This window comes from Aotus nancymaae, unplaced genomic scaffold (assembly GCF_030222135.1).
Source record: "Aotus nancymaae isolate 86718 unplaced genomic scaffold, 86718_ANA_hifiasm-v0.15.2.pri h1tg000067l, whole genome shotgun sequence".
Taxonomy (NCBI): domain Eukaryota; kingdom Metazoa; phylum Chordata; class Mammalia; order Primates; family Aotidae; genus Aotus; species Aotus nancymaae.
The window spans coordinates 7,538,690-7,559,388 of NW_026988482.1; the positions used below are offsets into that span (position 1 = coordinate 7,538,690).

The following is a 20,699-nucleotide window of genomic DNA, read 5'->3' on the forward strand; positions in this document are numbered from 1 at the left end:
TACCCCTGTACTGCTGACTGGCTCTCGGCTTTTTGATTCCCTGGGATACGTCTTCACTGTCTCCTACCCCCTGTACTGCTGACTGGCTCTCGGCTTTTTGATTCCCTGGGATACGTGTACAGGCCCCCTCCTTCCACATAGTTCTGGTTGTCCTTGGTTTTTCCATAACTAGGTTTTGCAAAGCTGCTTTTCACAAAGACCAGCCTTTAAAACATTATGAGCTAAGCACGTGGTCCCTAATTTGACAATGTAATTCCTTGGCAAATACACAAAGTAGCAAGGAGAGCTGAGCAGCTCCTTTTCTAAGTCTTAAAAAGGCAAGGAGGGAAAAGACTCTGACCATGTTTCTCTACCTGGGGATTCGAGACAGAGTCGAGATTCACTTTTACTCCCTGGAGCTTCTAGGTCAGGCAATGAATGCCCTGAGCATATTTACAATCAGCAGTGACTTCATTTAAATTTTGGAAACCAGGGCTGTGACGGTTCAGACCCTTTCTTGGTTATTAAGGCATAAACCCTTTCTTGATGATAATTAAGGCAAAGCCAGACTCTGTTGTGAAGGCTGGAGACGAGAATTACAAATCCATGGAAGTGATAATGGCATTTTTGATGGCCTTACTGACATCTTTTCTTTCGGGTGTGGGGTGACGAGGAGACAGTGGAAGGTATGGCCATAGGGCCTCTTTCCTGAACTACAACTCAAGGCACATGGTTGGACAAAGAAATCTGAGCCCTTTCCAAGTACACGAAGCAGTCATTTGGACTCTTAAGATACTGTCATGTCTAGGCCAGTACTATCCAATAGAAAAACAGAGTAAGTTACATATGTAACTTAATATTTTCCAGTAGCCACATAAGTTAAAAAAAGACAGATGAAATTAATTTTTAAAAAATTAAAAAAAAATTTTTTTTGACACGGAGTCTTACTCCATTGCACAGGCTAGAGTGCAATGATGTGATCTTAGTTCACTGCAAGCCCCGCCTCCAGGGTTCAAACAATTCTCCTGCCTCAGCCTCCTGAGTAGCTGGGATTACAGGTGTGCACCACCACGCCCAGCTAGTTTTTGTATTTTTAGTAGAGACAGGGTTTCACATCGTTGGCCAGGCTGGTCTCAAACTCCTGACCTCAGGTGATCCACCCGCCTCAGTCTCCCAAAGTGCTGAGATTACAGATATGAGCCACCATGCCCAGCCTGAAATTAATTAATAATATATTTTCATTAACCCAATAAGCACTGAATATTATCACATGGAATAGAAAAATTATTGAGACCTTAAGAAAAATTTTTATATCACATTTTTGAAATGTATTGTATATTTTATACTTATAGCTCACCTGACCTCTCAATTAAGACAAGCCCCATTTCAAGCACGTAATACCACATGTGGCTGATGGCTGTTATGTGGGGTAATGCAGGTCTAAGTCACTTTGGCAGTTGATGGAGATAAAAAGATGGAAAGGAGACCATAAGACAGATTATTTGAAATCTGGGTTGTTCTGGAAATCACGGCAGATTGGGGAATGGAAAAGGGTACAGACCCTTGTCCCCTCTGGGGAGTCCCACTGTCTTAGTATCTTCACGGCTCTCACAGGTGACAAATAAGAACCTGATGCCGGCAAGACCCAAAAATCTGCAGGAAAAATTATGTCTTGTGGAGAAATTCCCTAGGGGGTAGGACGCTTATTATCATGGTGGGAGGCTTGCCTGGTGATAGCTAGGAACAAGCTGTAAGGTGGAAAACCGTGCGTGGGTCAGTGCGACCACTGCGGCCTCTCCTTGGCCCCTGGGCTCCCCTAGTATCAGAAATAGATTTCATTGAATCAAGGGATTAGCTGTTCACCCGTCCTGATAAGGCTCATGAAAGCAGAGCTTGTGAGAAGTTGAGAGTTACACATGCCTCGGGAATTATTTGGTAGTCCCAAACTTCCTGTCACTGACACCTGGCCATTCTGACATTTTCTGCTGATCCAAAAATAAAGAACAGGGCGGAGCAGGCCAGAGAAGTCAGAGGAAGTGGCATCCTGAATGACTGCCTTTAAAATCTCCTGCCAGTAGATATTATCAGTTGGAAGGACTGATAAGGCCAACTATCTTAGCTTCTCAGTGGTGAGAATCTGATTTGTGAATGGGGCTGTTGTAGCAGAGAGGGCACAGTCATTCCTTGGAGAAGCCAGGAGACCCTGCCTTACATATTCGCTCATCTATTAAATGGGTTCTTTTGGCACCAAGGGGTCCCGGTAAACTCATCAGAGAAAATTCTATCCACAGCACCCAGGGGCACTGTGTCAGGGGTCATTGCCATCATCTTTATAAACACAAAGCAGCAGACATTTGATACCAATAAGACATTCTAGGTTCTTCAAAAGATGCAAAGACCTCACAGGGCTCTCTCTGCCAACGGAGTCTGCCTCTATTTGATCATCATCAGGAAGTAAAACTTCCTTGGTTTACATACCTACTTCTCTTACAAAGTTTGGGAAGTCAAACAGGGAGCAAGACCTTCTGCAAATGTCAGCCCCAGACTCTGTGAGGGTTGCGTGCTGGTTACTTGTTTTCTCAAGAATTTCTCTTTTCAACTTTGAAAGAGCGAGCATACAAACCCTGCAAACGTTTTATTGAGAGAAAGCCAAAGGCACACCAATGAGATGAGAACAGCCCTGGCTTCTCATTCTTCTGCAATATAATATTAAATATGGATAAACGAAAGTATGAAAAAAATCACGAGGAAGATATTGTGAAGTTGTTCATAGTTGGAAAGATGAATAGATTGGATTATGATAAGTCAACCCAGGGTAGGTAAATTATCTTGACCACTGAGAGTGATGGAGAATCTGTTTATATGCATTTCCATGGGGACAATTAATTAGCCAGCCAGCAGGTTTTCCTTCCTTCTTACCTCCTTTCTTTCCTTTTTCCTCCCTCCTTCCCTTCCTTCCTTTTTTCCTAGTTTTATGCTAGAACAAATTAAAACTGTGATTACTGGTTAGTCTTGTCTCTTGGGTTTCGAGCTTGCCTATTTAGTTGAGGGAAGGCTGCCCATTTCCTTTTGGTGTGTTCATCCATTTGGTCAGCAGATACTAAGGAGGGCCGTCTTCTACAGGGCACTGTGTCAGGACAGGGAGGTGTCAGGAACCATGTTTCTGTCAGCCGGAGCTGGGGGTGTTGGAAAGGGAAGAGCTGGGGCTGAAGCTTCTGCAGGCAGCTGTGCTGCACCCTGCTGTCTAGACATTCCCAGGCAGCGATGCCTGTCTTGCTCCTCAGCTCTGGCTTCCAGCCCGTTGCTGAGAGGGGCTAGTTCTCCCCTCCTTCCTTGCTTCCCTCTCTGTTTATTTCAGTTCTGGCTTCTGGGCCAGCGAAGAGCCACTTTCTTTGACCATTCTTCTCTGCTGTAGTAGGCTGCCTTCGCTCCCTGAGAACTTGGTCAAGACCATCTGCATCAGAATGATCTCAGGGGCTTGTTAAAAATGCCGGTTCCCGGTTCCCGGACCTTGCCCAGTCCTACTGAGTTGGAATATGAATCAGCATCTGTTGTTGGGGTGAAATTTACATTTCTAACAAGGGGTGCGGGTAAGCCACCACAGCTAAATTTTGAGATGCACCCCCTCTCAAGCGATGTTACATTTGGCAACATAAAGACAGAGAGGGCTTCCGGGAGGCAAACGCTGAGGTCCACAGCTCAGCTGGCTCTAGAGCTCGACTTAGGACTCCAAGCTCTGCCACTCACCAGCCTGCACTTGTTTCTGTACCTCTCTAAGCTACGATTCCTTCTTACAAAACACAAAGGGATAATGCTTGCATCTCCCTGCAGGGAAACTATGTCTGGTATGCAGCAGGTACTCAATAAATGTTAGCAAGTTATGTTCTGGTTACTATAGGAAAAATATATGAGTTTTTTTTTTTTTTTTTTTAACTGTCATGATGGGAAGCCCACGCTCCAGAACCCCAGACCTGTCAGTCACGTCTGATTTGCAGGAGCTGAAGGCTGCACATGTTCCTGCTGGGGGAAGCGGAGCCTAAGCAGCCGGTCCAAAAAGGAAAGGGGCCTTTGCACAGTAAGAGGAGGGAGGGCATCTGCATGGTCACTGGAGGGGATGCCTGGAAGAGGTCTAGGGAAAGACGGCCCTCAGCTGAGGCGGGGATCCACTGGGATAAATCAGACTGGGGCAGAGGAACCCTTAAACTTGCTCCCAGTCCACCGCCTCCATCCTCTTGGAACCTGATCATGGGCCCGGCAATGCTTCCCTCTTCTGCTTTAGTAATAGAAAAAGAGCACTGGATTAGGAGACAGAAAATGAAAGCAAATCCCTTAATCTGAGTCTCTGTTTCCTTACTCATAAAATAGAGATAATAGTGCCCTTCAGAATATATCTGTGAATACTGTAAATTTTAAATCCTTCTGTAAATATAAGATATTATTATTTTTAATCCTTTCTTCTCCCATGGTTTTCTATTTAGCCTTCTTATTAAAAAAGTAAAACCTAGGCCAAGCACGGTGGCTCACACCCGTAATCCCAGCACTTTGGGAGGCCAAGGTGGGCGCATCGCTTGAGGTCGGGAGTTCGAGACCAGCCTGGCCAATATGGTGAAATCCCATCTCTTCTAAAAATACAAAAATTAGCTGGGAGTGCTGGTGCATGCTTGTAATCCCAACTCCTGAGGCAGAAGAATCACTTGAACCTGGGAGGCAGAGGTTGCAGTGAGCCGAGATCGTGTCATTGCACTCCAGCCTCGGTGACAGAGTGAGACTCTTGTCTCAAAAACAAAACAAAACAAAAAAACCCTTTACTTAGACCTGTTATCCCCTCAAGCTATCTATCATTTCTCCTTCTCTTTCCTTAAAAAAAATTAAAATACCAAAATTTCAGAAGAAACACAGCTGAGGATGGTTGAGGAGCGCAGGTATCAGTCTGGGGCAGAGGACTGGTCTGGAGGGTTTCATATGCATGTGAAATGGGCAGCACAACTCCAAAGACAGGGGAACAGAGAGGAGAGAACCTGGCTCCAGAGCAAGGCGCCGCCATGCAGGTCAAGGGTCCTGAAGCCTCGTCTGTAGAGTGGGATGAGGGGGATGATGGTACCTGCAGGACTGCTGTGAGGATTGGAATATATACAGCCTCGCACTGTAGAGAGCACACAGGTGCTCACTAAATGCGAGGGTCTGTTCTCACTTATGAGCGGGAGCTGAACGATGAGAACACATGGATACATGGGGAAAAACAACACACACTGGGGCCTGTGGGGACGTGGCGGGAGGGAGCGCATCAGGAAGAACAGCTAATAGATGCTGGGCTTAGTGCCTAGGTGACGGATGATCCGTGTAGGAAACCACCATGGCGCACGTTTACCTAAGTAACAGACCTGCACATCTGCACATGTACCCCTGAACTTAAAAGCTGACGGAGAAAATTTTGATAAATATTTGTTGAAAAAAAGAATAAATAGCTCTATAATTCTGTCTTTTTTTTTTTTTTTTGAGACCGAGTCTTGCTCTGTTGTCCAGGTTGGAGTGCAGCGGCACGATCTCAGCTCACTGCAACCTCCACCTCCCAGGTTCAAGCAATTTTCCTGCCTCAGCCTCCCAAGTAGCTGGGATTACAGGCGCCCACCACCACACCCGGCTAATTTTTGTGCTTTTTAGTAGAGAAGGGGTTTCACCATGTTGGTCAGGCTGGTCTCAAACTGCTGACCTCAGGCAATCTGCCTGCGTTGGCCTTCCAAAGTGTTGGGATTACAGGTGTGAGCCACCGCGCCCAGCCAATTCTGTCATTCTTAAAAAAAGTAAATGCTGGTCTCTTTGTTGTACCCCCACCCCCTCCCAAACCCCAGCTTCATTTATAGAAATGATTGATCTCTCCCCCTCGCTCCCATCCTGTTCACAGCAGCCTGGGAAGCAGTACCCACCCAATCGTCTTTGGACCAGAAGCTGAGCTACACTAGATGTGTTGGGGCTAGTGGGTGAAAAAGGAACAGAGTGCTGTCCTTGCACTGCAGGAGCGTGTGTGTGTGCATGGGGGTAGGGCACGAGATAAGTTCATTCAACCAATTCCTTCAATCTAATGCAGAGTGTGCATGAATGGGGTGAGCACAGGGGCTGTGGGAGCATCAGGGAGGCTCACGGCATTCAGCCTAAGGGGTCAGCTGGGAGGAGACGCCCCCAGAGGTTTATGAAGCACGAGGAGTGAGTGAAATGGGGTTGAGAGGGGAAGAGAGCATAGGAGAGAAGGAAATCAGAGTGCTAAGCCAGCCGAGGCAGCTTGGAACCACATGGCCCTCCTTTGAGGATCAGAATTCCCAGTTCCTGCAGCTCATGTGAGAGTTTCCTACCAACCTTGTCCCCTCGTTATTTCTTGCTGTTGCTTTTCTATGACTGCTACAACTTACAGAAAGGGTAAATACGTCTTTTGAAAATTTTTCAGTCTTTTCCTGTGTTAGTTAAAATGATGGAGGAGAGAATTTCCTCCCCAACCAAGAGGTGGGGAATAGAGGGGAGTGCAATCAGGGTGTCCACACTCAGGCCAAGTCTGAGGATGTTTGGACCCAAGTCAGAGCTGGGGGGCAGGTAAGACAGGTAGACAGTAGGGACCCGGGGTGGGGTAAAACAGAAGACTGGAACCTTTCCTGGGCATTTCTCTTCCATGCAGAAAGGTGATGCTTGACCAACTCACCACACCAATGGAGAAATAGTTGTTCATGATGCTGTATGGGACCTGGTCCCCGTTTTCCACTTCCTCTCTGGGGATGACTTCCAGATGCCAGCGGTCCAGCATCACCAAGGGGCTCTGCTCAATGTCCTTGAGGATTTTTGTCAAGCTGCCCCCTTCATAACCTGTGGAGGACAGCACTGCATTTGCCACCACAGCAGAAAGGCAGTGTTCTTGCTAATGCACAAGTAATTGTCAGGGCAGGTGGACCCAGGGCATCTGTGATGAGGGGACACCCCACTGTGTCTGTGGGCTGGAGACACTTATGTCTCCTGGGCCACATAGAAGGGGAGGATAACCGGGAGTAATCAGAGGCTGGGGGCAGGGGAGAGGTGGGTGCTGGCTAAAGGTGGCAGGCCTGTGTAGCTGGAGCAAACCCTGGAGAAGCGGTGGGTTGGATGGCTGGGATTCTCTTTATGGGAGAACAGCAGATCCTTCCCAGCTGTGTCATGTGGGAGATGGACAGTGTGGCAGGCAGAATTTTAAGATGGCTCCTAGGGCTGGGTCCTGCCTGCTCTGACACTGCCCACCAAGCATGGCCGATCATTGAACACTGACCGTTGCCCCATGCCTGGTCTTGACTCATTCTCTGAATTATCAGCCATCTGGAGTCCCCGCCCCTTTTCTGGCCGGCAGCCTAATCTGTCTGCTCCATGTGTTGAGCTGAACATCTCCACTTTCTAGCGCAAGTGCAACTCCATGGGGCTACTCCAGTTTGCAAAGTTCTCTGCTCCCGACCTTATAAACTGGTTATCACTCTGTGTTTCCTCTTAGGGAAATTTCAAAATGAGTACCCATGGGCATGAGGCTTAGGACAATCTGAATGCTTCTAGTGACTTTAAGTAACTGGAGACGTAGCATTTCGGTCCTCAGTTTGAGTCCTAATTCAGAAGATCAGCCATCTGTGGGGGAGGGAATTTCATACAGAAAACATCTAAGTGAGTGCCTTCCTGGATGGGACTCTGGGGATGGGACACCGGAGACTTTGTCTTTACCCTGGAGTTGATTGCTTTCTACTTGGGAAAGCAGACTCTGAGGTGATGGTTTCAGGATGATAGTGAACACGGGGCCGAGGGAGCAAAAGGCTCCCAGAGCCCAGAAGAGGGGCTTCTAGTCCAGGTTCAGCAGGGGATGGAGGGCAGAGAAAGGGTCATGGACTTGGCCTGACTGCAGAGTTGAGTATTACACTGCGGAATGTGATCCATGAAAGGGTAAGTTCAGCCTAGCTCTGCAGAGCACCTCTGCAGACTGGAACGCTCGTTCCCGGGGTAGCAGCACTAGCATGCAGACTCACCTCCTCCCCAGCGGAGACAGCGGGCAAGGTCATTTCCTGTTCCAAGAGGCAGGACAGCCACTGGTGGATGCTTTGCAAAGTTGGCCTTATCTGCAAGACACACAGGAACAGAGAAAACCATATGCCATGGGACCGCAGGGTGTTCGAGTTGTCTTTTTATCCCTGATCTGATGCTTGAACCCCTCCGTAGCATTCTTTGTTTGGATACCACCCGATGGAAAACACACTACTTCCTAAAGCCATCTATCCCATCTGCAGCGTGCTAACCACCACTAATTGAGTTAAATCTGTCCATTTGTATTTTATATTGAGCTAAATCTGTATCCTGCAACTTGCACATGTTCATTCAAATTTCATCCTAAATCTGTCCTTTGGGGTGGCAGCATACACCCCAACACATTAAGTTGCATGTTTTTAATCCTTAATGATAATCAGCATTTACTCCATTTATCCCTCAGCCTACGTTGCAAGGTTTTATCTTCCTTCAGGTAGCTGAAGAAACAGATTGAGAAAGGGAAAGTGGTCCACAGCCATTCTACCCCGAGCGTGCTCAAGCTCATCTGATTTCAGGAGCTTGAATGGGAGAGAGGGAAAGTAATTCCAGAACCAGGATCCAAACCCGAATCTCTGCGGCTCCAAGTTCATCCCCTTCCCCTCTTCAGGGGCTAGGCAGGTACACAGATGAGTAAAACAGGTGGGGCTGGGACACCGGGGAGTAGCGGGACATCGGACAAGTTGAAGATGCTCACCTTCAACTTTTCACCATGCGAGTTTAAAAGTTTAAAAGCCAACATGAGTTAAACAAGCAATCATCCAGGTGTTATTTGGCCACCATAACCAGTGTGCCACTTCCACCGCCTCTCAGAATTGCAAAGACACAGATTCCTAATCGTTTCTCTTTTGTTGGTTGTGAAGGACATCAGACAGAACCATCAGAGAAAGCACAACAGATCTACAGGGGCGTATCGTCTAGGCTGGGAGAGCTGAAGAGGGCACAGGCATCCATCAGTCTTGGGGGCGGGGAGTATGAGACCTCAGTGTGCACGGTGCCCCTGGATGTGAACGATGTGATTGTGGGGAGAGATGCAGGAATCAGCAGGTGAGGCTCAAGCTAGGGCTGCCCTGGCAAACTGGGAGCTCATAGGTCCTCCAGGTGGTTTGACCTGTATCAGAAATGGCTGATCGCAGGCAAGACCCAGGACTGAGATGACCACTGGGTGGTTGGGATGGAGAGTGTGGCGATGCAATGGCCTCTCTCATTGTCCTCAGAACACGTGATGGGAGCACTGCCTCCCTGCCTTTGCACAGGCTGCTCCCTTGGCCTAGAAGGCTCTTGATTCCTGTGTCTGCCCCTTACCCCTCTGTGTCCACCTCAGCAGGTCAACTGTCCTTACGGTGTTGAGGCCAGAAACCTGCATGCCGTCTTGGGTTTTTCCCTTTCCCTCACTCATCCATCCACACATCACTTTCTATGTGCTGTCTCCTTAATAGATCTCCAAGCAGTCTCCTCCTCTGTCCCCATGGTGATGCCTGAGTGCAGGTATGATCCTTCCCGCTGGTACTGCTGCAGCAGCCTCCTCTCGTCTCTCTCCACCTCCGGTTCCACCCACGCTGTGGGTGTACTGCCCACGCTTTCACCCAGAAGGGCAGTCCATGAACCACAGCCCCTCGCGTTACCCACCGCTTTTGCTTCTGGGTGGGGCTGTGTGGCTCCCCGTGGCCCCATAGCATGCCGCAGTGGGCCCAGGAACCAGGCTCTGCCGTTCTTCCGAGCCTCAGCCTTCTGCATATCCTGCCTCCCACGCAACATGTCAACCATTCTCAAGTGTTTTCACTTCCTTAAAGCACAAAGCTCTCTGTTGCTCAGCTTGGAAGCTGCCTTTGGGAGGCTCTCCCTAGTTGCCCCAGTCTGGACCTGGTGCCTCGTCGGAATATTTCCTTGGCACCAGAAATGATCTCATTGTACTCTCTTGTCATTGTCTCCTTGTTTGTTCCCTGAATGTACTGACACCTCCCCGAGGGGGACTGGGTCTCCTTCTCATGGTGTCTTCACACATATTGACTGAAGCCTGCTATATGCAGATGCAGCGTTAGATGCTGCAGCTGAGAGTGGGCGGAAAAGCCGTGGCTCGGGTCCTCATGGTGCTTACCTACTGTCCGGTGGGACAGACGGGTATCAATGAGGAATCCGTGGAGAGAATGCATTTCACACTCACGTTGGAAAACAGAGGGGCACTGTCCTATAAGAAGGTGCCTGAGGCTGGTGGGTGCGTCAGGGGAGGCTCCCCTGAGGAAGCCACGTGTCAGCTGAGATCTGGAGTGGAAGCTGGCTGAGCCAAGGCTGGCGCAGCATTGCAGACAGCGGGGCTGACTTGTGTGAAGGCCTTGAGGTGGGAGGGAGACTGGAACGGCCAGGGGTCTGAGAGATGGGCCGGGGCCTGAGTCCAGATGGAGAGAGACGGAGGTAGAAATAAGGCTGCAAGGCTGTGCCGCAGCTGGACCACCCTTTCAAGGGTTTTGTCTTTATCCTAAGAACAAGGGAAGCCACTGGTGTGCTTTATGCCCATCAGGCACCCAGTGACGTCCAGAAAAGATGGCTCCGGCTGTAGGGAGAGAACAGATCAGAGAGGGGACCACGGCGGGGCGCTGGAGAGCACGGAACAAGCGCTTAAATGAGAGTGAATAGATGAACGTCTTACACAGTTATCCCTTTTACTTCTGCTTTTTTTCTCTTTGGGCCACTAACCTGTGGAAAAAAAACCCTAATGTTTCTTCCTCCTTCTGTGATCTTCCTTCTTTCTGTTTTGAGCAGCTTCTTCGTCTGTGTCCTCTGCGGATGACCTGCATAAAGCTCTCTGCCAAAGCCTGCTTTCTCCCTCATGGTGGAGGGAGCTGTGTGACTAGCCCAGTGCCGCAGCCATCCACCCTCTGTGGATCAGTTTTTCCTTCCTTGGCTCCCAGAGGACTCCTCCCTCCTCCCACAAACAACTCCAGAGCCCAAGGTGACAGGAGAGCGTGGGTGGCTGCTTGGCAGGGCTGTGTCCATGGCAACCAAAGTGCCTGGGGGAGTGGCGGTGGCAGGTGCAGTCCTGCAGCCTTCTTAGCCGCCCCCGGAGGCACAGCCTTCTCTGCCCTGGTCACGGTCCAGTCCTGGCCTATCCTCGACTCTCCTCTTCCTCTCATCTCCCACATCCGGTCTGTCGGCAAAGCTTCTTGCCTTCCCCTTCTAAAGATATCCAGAAGCTGGCCACTTCCCACCACCCCTCTGTTTCTGCTGTGGTCTGATCCCTGGACCTCTCTCCCTTGGATTGCTGCAGTGGCCTCCTAACTGATCTCTTCCTCCCTCTTCCCTAATCTGTCATGTTCCTCCTTTGCTCAAAACCACCCAATGTCCTGCGACCCTCCCAGTATAAAAGCCATAGTCCATATAATGCCCTGTGTGTCCCAATCACCTGTCCCCTCATCACCTCTGCTTCATCCTCTGTAGCTTTTCTCACGTCCACTCTGCTCTGTCCTGCCTCCAGCAGCCTGGCCTGCTCCCACTGCACGGTCTTTGCCTTTGCGATTGCTTCTGCCTGGACTGTCCTTCCTCAGGCATCCACGTGGCTCACTCCTCCTCCAGATCTCCATGCAAATGTTGACTTCTCTGTGAGGTGTTAGATTGCAGCCTTGCGCTCCCTTTGCCCCTTCCCTGCTGTATTTTAAACACCTACTGACATACTATGTCTCACTCATTTAATTGTTCATTGCCTGTCTCCTTCCTCTAGACGGTAAGCTGCATGAAAGTGGAATTTTTGTCTGTTTGTTCACAGCTGTATCTCTATTGCCCTGGGGAGAGCTTGACGCATCACGGTGCACAGGCAGCACTTGTGGAATGAAGAATGGAGAGCCCAGGGCTCCTCGTTCAGGGCCAGTCTCGGACTTTGATGACCAACCTCCCAGGTGCTCCCCCTGGCTGTTTTCCTGTCCTTATATTACATTTTGCAGTGTTTGTCTGGGTTCTCTAGGGTTAGATCTTGACTCTGCTTCCATCCCAGAATTTCGGAGTCAGTTTCCATCACTTACTGGGGCTGATGTGTCCAGGGACCTACAGACCCAGGTAGAGCTAGGTAGAACTGAGGCTGGCAGCCTTCCAGCCTGGGCCTTTTAATCTAGCTGTACCGTCCTGGACACAGCTCAGTGTGGTCCTTCTTTGCTTGCACTGATCTGTACTTTGCAGATGCGTTTTCTGGACTCAGGCTCCAGGCGTTTATCTCAAGGTGATTTGTCCCAGGCTATGATCTATGCTCAGTTCTCTGCCCTTTACCCACCCCAAAGGATCTGCCCAGAATTCCGCTCCTGTCCTCCCACTCCCCAAATCTGGCCTGTCCTGTCACTGCCCAAACCCCAGCCATGACAGATCTGCTTTAGAGGCAAGGCCTGAAACGTGTTCTCTCTGCATCTGTGGGAATCATTCCATTGTTTTATTTCTTTATTTTTTTCCACCCGGAGCAAATATTTAGTCAAGTGTTGGTCCAAGGCAAGATACAAGGACGAACAGACATGGCTCCACGTCTCTTTCTTTCTTGTTGCCTTCTGCTGATGGTAAATATGCTCACTATAAATAAGCAGCAAAGGCCCTCTCGGCCTGTGCTTACCAATGCAATCCAAAATCCAGCCGACTGTCCCATCTCCACCACAGGCCAAAACACGGAAGTCTGGAGTATCACGGAAAAAGTTCAACCTGGAAAGAAGAAGAAAGGCCGAAACGGGCTTGTTACGCGGTTGCGGCTGACATTGATACATGTTGAATCAGAGTCTCCTCCGTTCCCCAGGAGTATGTTAAGACCTCAATTCCTCCTGGGGTCGAAAGGGCCACTCAAGGTTCTGAAAGCAGAGGTTACTATACAGGGCCTTGAATATGCAGCAAAGGCCCAGGGGCCATCCTTGTGCAAGGAGAATCTGACTCAACATTCGATACAAATGGAAAACGGTGTCCTAGAAATTCACTACTGGTTATGCAGAGGAGTCCAGAGTCTGTGCATTTTGGCATCAATACAAAGAGCCCCCGATGTTCTCACTCCCCTCGGGCTCTCCTGACACCGCCCTGGTAAGCGAGATGCACCGAATTTGCTGAATCTTCACTTCACTCTCCTGTGGCCACAGTGAGTGGAGTGATGCCCTTCTCTTCTCAGGAGCCTTAACCCTGGAGAGCAGGGCGCTTAACCTGGGGTCCATCAACCTCCAAGCGTTCTGTGGATTGGATTCAGAGGGCCATGAACTTGGAGGAGAAGCTATTACGTTCCTGTTTTCCCTAAGCTCAAACTGAAATAAGTAGTGTTTCCTTCAATTCAGAATGGAGGCAACAAACCACAGAGGTATGAACGATACCCACGACTTTGTCAGCGGTCACAACGCAGGCGTGTTAGTGTGTCATTACGGTTATGGCAGATGTCTCATAGTAGCGTCAGGCTTGTCACTGCTTGAAATTTGCGGTAGTTATCAGACCCACTTCTGGGTCTTCCTATTTAATGCGTTGGTGAAGCTCATATATTGAGTGATATTCTCATATAACTAATTCGTTTTACTGTTTTAATAACTATTTTTTGGATACAGTTTCCCTGGTCACCTTTTATTATTTCATTTTAGGCATTAAGAAATATTCCAACGGGGGTTTATATGCTTTACCAGACTGCCAAGGGGGTTCCTGGCACAAAAAAGAACCTCTGCTTTAGGACGAATGTGACCTGTGGACACCTTGGGGGTGGGACTTGGGAAGCCGAAGGTCAGTATTTCCAATCTGCCCAGCCTGGCAGTCTGAGAAGAGCCCTGGAGCTTTCAGAGTCACTAATGCATGTGTAGGCAAATGAACATTCTCTTCCACCTCTCTTTCAGAACTCTGCTCTCTCTCGGGAAGTGAATTCTGAACAGAGACTCGCTCCCTCCAGCTGGCAGCCTGTCTGATTCCAGAGTGACACACACATGAGAGACACTCGGGCACGTGAGCCCTGGAAGTAGCCACCTGGCACTTCATCCCAGGTAAAAACCATTTAGAATACATGAGAGTAAGCTGGAGGACAGTATGCATGTTTGGACAGTGGGCCGGTAAAGGTGTCTGTGGGGTGCTGCTCCGTCACAAGGCCCTGCTGTACAGCAGGGATGGCAATCATGGTGACCGTGATGGCAGTTGCAGCGGTATCCAGAGATGGGCTCTGTTCTGAAATTAGTTTTACAGGTCAATCATGGCAGGGGTACTGAATCTGCACTTAGGTTTCTCTTTTTTAACTGGGCCTTGTACTACCGCTGCCATAAATAATAGCTTTGGTGTTAGCCAGTCAAAGACAGGGTCAGATTCCCTTTTCAGAGTCCTTACCCCAGCCTCTCTGAGGGGTCTTGCTGAGCTCGGAGTAGAAGTCCTGGTTAGGAGGTTGGGCCAAGTGGCTGTGTGCTAGACAAGCCAGTCCAGCGAATGCAGACAGCCCCGGATCCGGGGCTGGCCAGCAGAGGGCTCTCGAGCCCCGGCCCATACTGGGAGGAGGCCCAGGCTTTCCCTGCCTTCTAGCCCAGGTGCTGGAGGGGCCCTCATCCCAGGGACCTGCAGCTCCCCATTAGCCACCACAGACACGGGGACCAGACCTCCCACCAACTCTGTTCAACCCCATGCTAACCGGCAGAGAATAACCAATGAGTAAGTGGCAGGATGAGCAAAACAACCTCAAAATCAAATGATTTAGAAAACAAAAGTGATTCCATTGGACAATTAATTGTCTCGATCCTAAAATGCTCCCGCAGTGGAACACCAAGGCAGAACTCTGAGTCACTGTACAGATTTCCAAACTGCTGACTGACAATGATAAGAAAACTCTTTCTCTTCTCTGATGATTCAGTCTGAAGATGCCAGCTCACAGAGCCTTGCAAATAAGTTAAAATAATTTACCAGCCTGTTCCTCCTGTCAATCAAATGAATGGTGTGTGCCATTTTCCCCTCTTATAAAATCAACAACTTTTTCTGCGACAAGCTACAGGAAGCCACTTCTCACACAGAGTTAGCCTCTATGGGCATCCTGAGTATCTCCAGGAGTGAGAGTAGGATGGGAGAAAAAGCAGAGAAAGGGAGTAAAATGGCAGGAGGGGACATCTGAGAGATGAAAGATAAAAATGGTGACAGAAGAGGCATCTTTGGCCGGGCGCGGTGGCTCACGCCTGTAATCCCAGCACTTCGGGAGGCCGAGGCAGGGCCAGGCGCGGTGGCTCATGCCTGTAATCCCAGCACTTCGGGAGGCCGAGACGGGCGGACCACAAGGTCAGGAGATAGAGACCAGCCTGACCAACCTGGTGAAACCCTGTCTCTGCTAAAAATACAAAAATTAGCCATTCTGCTGGTGGGTGCCTCTAATCCCAGCTACTTGGGAGGCTGAGGCAGGAGAATCACTTGAACCCGGGAGGCAGAGGTTACTGTGAGCCAAGATCACGCCACTGCACTCTAGCCTGGGCGACATAGCGAGACTCCGTCTCAAAAAAACAAAGCAAAACAAACGAACAAACAAAAAGGCATCTTCATTGGAGACTGAAAGGGAGGAGGGAAATAAGAGGTGAAGAGGCATCTTCATTGGAGATTGAAAGGGAGGGGGGAAATAAGAGGTAAAGATTGTGATCTCCATACCCTGGAGTAGGCCCCCCATTGTCCAGGTTGAAAACTTGTTTGGGGTTGAGCAGATAGTGGAATTTCCGAAGAATTCTATGAAAAAAAAAGAAAAGGAGGGAGAAAGAGAGACAGAGAAGGAATATGTCATCGTGAGAAGTCACATTAGGGCAAACACCTCTGAAGCCTACTGGTGGCAGGGAAGAGGGCTCAGTGAAACCCCAGAGGGGAGGGCACTGCCTGCTGACCCTGGCATCCAGGCTCCACCTGGCATCACCCGCGTCATCACCCCCAGTTCAGAGCTGTGCTACCAACCTAGACTCCGGCTCCTAAGCTCAGAAGTAGCACCCCTTACAAAGAGGACAGGGGAGAGAAACCCAGAGAACAGAACTTTCATTCTAAAGCTTTATCCTCCACAGAGACCTTCTCCCAAATGTCGTGTATGGTCTAGGCGTGTGATTCTGCCCTCTGCAGACTGTATAAAAGCATCACAGGACCTCCCTCCTCCCCAGCGTCCCCAGGGAGAGGCCCCCTGCAGTCCTGGGATCAGGTGGAAATGCAGGAGGTGGCGCTGGGCAGGGGAGGGCTGAGAGACTGTGGCCGCACCCAGGCCTGCTTTCCCAGCTCCGGCTTGTAATTGTCAGGTCAGTTCAGGAGGGTGTCCTGCCCCATGGATGGGGGTGGGGGTCTTCCTCGTTCTTGCTTTAACTCTGCTAACTATTCTTTTTTTAACCTGGATTCCAGATCACGGTGCCGTCTGTTAATGATCCTGGAATTGGGAGGTAGAGCTGCTTTTCCCATTCTCTCTGTCCTCCTGTTCTGTTGAGCAATTTCTAGCCACCACTGAACTGGGAATTTCATCAAACGGATGAGGTGGATGCCCTGGGTTCTCATGGGTGGCGGTAGCCCGGGAGGTCCTAATCAGTGCCTCCCATCCCCACATCTCTTAAATTAAGATAAGGCCTGAGAGGCTAGGAAGGCACAGACATCTCAGAGCGTGGTCTAACCCTTAATAATGGCTCACATGGCAGGCAGTGGGCTAAGCACCGTGTCTATTCTCACCTGTGAGAGGAGGAAGGATAATTATCTCCACTTTACAGAGGAGGAAACCGAGGACCAGGGACATTAAGTCACATGGGCCAGGTCATAAAGTGGCAGGTGGCAGTGCCGGGGTCTGAGTCTGCTTGTCTCCACAGCCTGCTGTGTTATCGCCAAGGGGAGGAGGCGCCTGAGTCATGTTGCCCTGGTTGCTCCACTTGGAAAAAGAAGAGAACGTACCTTTCTCCTTGTCTCCCTCCACTCTTGGGGTTCACCAAGACCAGCAGGGGGTGGGTACCCGGGGTGGGGATGATCTTATACTTGAAAGGTAAAAGAAAAAGAAATTAGCTCTGCTTCATCCAATGGGAGGGTGAGATGAGAGCTGAAGCCGAGACAGCTTCGGACAGGCAGATGAGAAGCAGGAGGAGAGGCGGTCGGGGAGGAAGGCGTTTGTCCACTGGCCGAATTTCCTGAGGGGTAAGTAGCCAAGTGTCTCCGGTTTGAATGGCCTTTCAGTAGTGTTAATGACAGTGAGAGTCTGAGGTCAGGATCAGCGAAGGGACAATGGTGCTGTAGCTTTGAATCATTCAACAGTGATGTGGCCTTGTGCCTACAGCATAAGATTACATTTTGTGGGAGACATACAGTCTTAGAAAGCACGGCTGTCTGATCTTACATGCAAGTGAAATAGCACTCATGGCGTGAACCACCGCTTCCACCCTGGCCCCTTCCAAATGCTCATTTCCAGCCGCAGTTTGCCCCCTGCACCCTGGCCCCACATTTCTCACTGTCCAGTGGTTCCTGTCGACTGGATGTCTCACTATCAGCACAAGCTCAGCATGCTTCAAACCTGACCCATCTTCTCTCCCTATGAAACTCGGCCTTTCTCCTGGTTCCCTGTTTCTGTTATTCATCCAGCCATCCAAGGAAGCTCCTGTCCTGCCACGTCTTTCCATGAAATGTCCCTTTACCTCTGGCAGCTGCCACTGCCCCATGCTGCCTTTCCCACCCCAGGTAAGACCTGCACGCCATCCCCACACAGTTCCTTCCCAGGACACCAGGTCAACCATGCCACTCATGCTCAAAAACTTTTAAGGACACCTTGTTATTAAAGGAGTGGATTCTGTGGATAAAATGCAAATCTCCTAACCTGGCATCAAAGGCCTTTTCAGTCTAGCCCGATTTTACTGGTGTCTCCTAATTCCTGCTAACCCTCAGCTGCAGGTACAGCCAAGTCCTGCTTTTGCTGCTCTGGTAAGTCTAGTGTGTGTCTCTTGCATTTCCGCCCATGCATCTGCTCATGTTGGTTTCTTCTTCCATTCCATGCCCTGAAAAGCCCACTTCCTTCTTTGCAAACTCTTAAAAAAACAAAACAAAACAACTAGCTGGGCATGGTCACTCACGTCTGTAATCCCAGCACTTTGGGAGGTCGAAGTGGGCAGATCACGAGGTCAGGAGTTCGAACCCAGTCTGGCCAACATGATGAAACCCCGTCTCTACTAAAAATACAAAACTTAGCTGAGTGTGGTGGCATGCACCTGTAATTCCAGATACTCAGGAGGCTGAGGCAGGAGAATCGCTTGAACCTGGGAGGTTGAGGTTGCAGTGAGCTGAGGTTGCACCACTGCACTCCAGCCTGGGCGACAGGGCAAGACTCCACCTCAGGAAAGAAAAGAAAAAAGACCCAAAAAACAGAAAAACCAACAACAGAAGCCTTCTTATCCTCGGGGCTCAATTCAAGAGGCACCTCCTCTATGAAGTCTCCTTGATCATTGCAACTAAAACGATTGCACTTGAAACAGGTACTACCTTCTGGAGTTTCTTTTGTTGTTGATTTGAATTTTTTTTTTTTTTTTTTTTTTACTTTCTTAGGTAAATGACTCAAAACATCAACTGGATTTTAAATGCATTGGGAGCGGAGTGGGGTGTGTGTAACTCTACCACCAAGGACCTTATAGCACCAGACACAAGAGTGGGTGCTCAGCAAATACTTGTGGGCTCAGTGGAAGGATACACCAATGCAGATACGCAGCTCTGCTCCGTATTCAATAGCTAATGCCTGCTTTTCCAGATCTCAAGCTAAAAGTCCAGCAAACACAGTGCCATGTTGTTTGAAAAGGATAGTACCATTCCCGATGATTTTAAAAAATTGTCTCACCTGCCCAGGGTGACTATGTGACACCCAGAAGCATCTTGAAGGCTGAGGAATAATCCCTCACCCCTGGGGATGATATTCAACACATTTAACAGCCAACCCTATAGCGTGGGCTCTGCCCCATCAGATGCAGGACAACCCGAAGGCTGCCTGCCCTAAACAGCTGGCATAGAGGTGTTGGGCATGTGTGTGTGTTTCCCACCTTTCTGCCCTTCTAGGTGTCTACAGCTTTCTCACACATTACGGTTCTCCCCTCATTCTGCCTTACGTTTCACTTCTTTCTTTCTTTCTTTTTCTTTCTTTTCTTTCTTTCTTTCTTTCTTTCTTTCTTTTTCTTTCTTTCTTCCTTCCTTCCTTCCTTCCTTCCTTTTCCTTCCTTCCTCCTTTCCTTTCCTTTCTTTTCCTTCTCTTTTCTTCTCTATTTCTTTCCTTTCTTTCTCTGTTACCCAGGCTGGAGTGCAGTGGCCAACCTCCATCTCCCAGATTCCAGCAATTCTCCTGCCTCGGCCTCCCTAGGATTGCAGGTGCCCCCCGACCATGCCCAGCTGATTTTTGTATTTTTAGTAGAGACAGGGTTTCGCCACGTTGGCCTGGCTGGTCTTGAACCCCTGACCTTAGGTAATCTGCTGGCTGCAGCCTCCCAAAGAGATGGGATTACAGGCGTGAGCCATCATGCTTGGCCTGTTTTACTTTTGAAAACACACAAATCTGTGTGTTCTCATTGAATCTCACAGCACCTCTGGGAGGAGCAGGACAGGGTTGACTGTGCCCCTTTCAGCTCACAGGCAGAGGAGGTGGCGCTGGCTTCCGGTTTCCTTTCCTGGTACTCTTTGTTCCTCACCAGACTGCCTTCCCTGCATTCCTTGGAACTCCGTGGAAGGCACAGAAAATGTTCATGGTGAACCCAAGTGAAAAAATGAGTTCTTAACTATACATTTAAGGATTAAGAAGAACTTTTGGATCTGGTTAGCTTCATTCTGGCAGATCATGTTCTGGAGACAGCTTGGCAATCTTGGAAAACCCATTGTCTATTTTTAGGCCACATCTTTGGTATTATTTAGGACATCTGCAAATTAAAATTTTATGTAACTTGTTCCTAAAATAGCGATAAAGCCCAAGAAGACCAGCAATGGGATCAGCCAACCTGTCCTCTCATCGCTTGCTGAGAGCATGGCTGTCAAAGGCAACTCCAAAGGCCAGAAATAAATGCCCTGCTGGGTGATTTAATTGGTCAGATGAGAAGGCAAATGCTGAGATGCTTTTCTACCGAACCCGAACCCCGTCCTCCCCGCCACAGCCCTGGAACAACTTAGAAGCAGCGATCAGGCTCAGCGCTCGCTGAGGTACCTGCATTACAAGTTCGCCCATGGAGGACACGCAGTCATCAGACTTCCCACCTGGCCTGTCCTGTGAGAAGAAAGGAAAGACAAGCATCTTTTGGAAAAAGAAGCCTAATACAAAGGAAGTGATCAGATGAAAAACAAATGGCTGGCGTAAAGAAAGAGATTAGAAAGCTAGTGTAGTATGGAGAGGCGATTTTCAACATGGGGCTTCTGACTTAAAGAAAGAAATGTATCCCTAGGAGTTTTTCCAGGATTCGCCAAGCCTCTGTCATCACCAGCTCTGACTTTACCTTTGAGGCAAGGGACATGGTGGGGAGCACTGAAATTGGCAGAATTCCACCTGGTTGATTTAGAAGCTTGAGCTCTGAGAAGCAAGTTTGTAGACTTGGCTTTTCTGCTGAGCACTAATGATATGATATTGTCATTTTTGTTGGTTTCATTTATCTTGTTTTTCTAATGTTTATTTTACTGAGACTTTCTCACATATAGCAAAATGCTCACATCTAAATTGTACAGCTTGATGAATTTTGTATACAGGTATGCCC

At 49.1% G+C, this 20,699-nt stretch overlaps 1 protein-coding gene across 7 annotated transcripts in view; it reads right to left on the reverse strand.

The window, feature by feature from the left end:
* Window positions 1-20,699, reverse strand: part of DGKG (diacylglycerol kinase gamma) — a 213,134-nt gene that overhangs the window by 98,190 nt on the left and 94,245 nt on the right. For all 7 annotated transcript variants that reach the window (XM_012470823.2, XM_012470820.2, XM_064366909.1 and 4 more), the window contains 6 exons: window positions 20,159-20,218; window positions 16,897-16,976; window positions 15,640-15,714; window positions 12,635-12,720; window positions 7,998-8,087; window positions 6,668-6,828 (listed from right to left, as the gene is read on the reverse strand). In XM_012470823.2, the coding sequence (XP_012326246.1) occupies window positions 6,668-6,828; window positions 7,998-8,087; window positions 12,635-12,720; window positions 15,640-15,714; window positions 16,897-16,976; window positions 20,159-20,218 (552 nt within the window). The remainder of the gene's footprint in view (window positions 1-6,667; window positions 6,829-7,997; window positions 8,088-12,634; window positions 12,721-15,639; window positions 15,715-16,896; window positions 16,977-20,158; window positions 20,219-20,699) is intronic.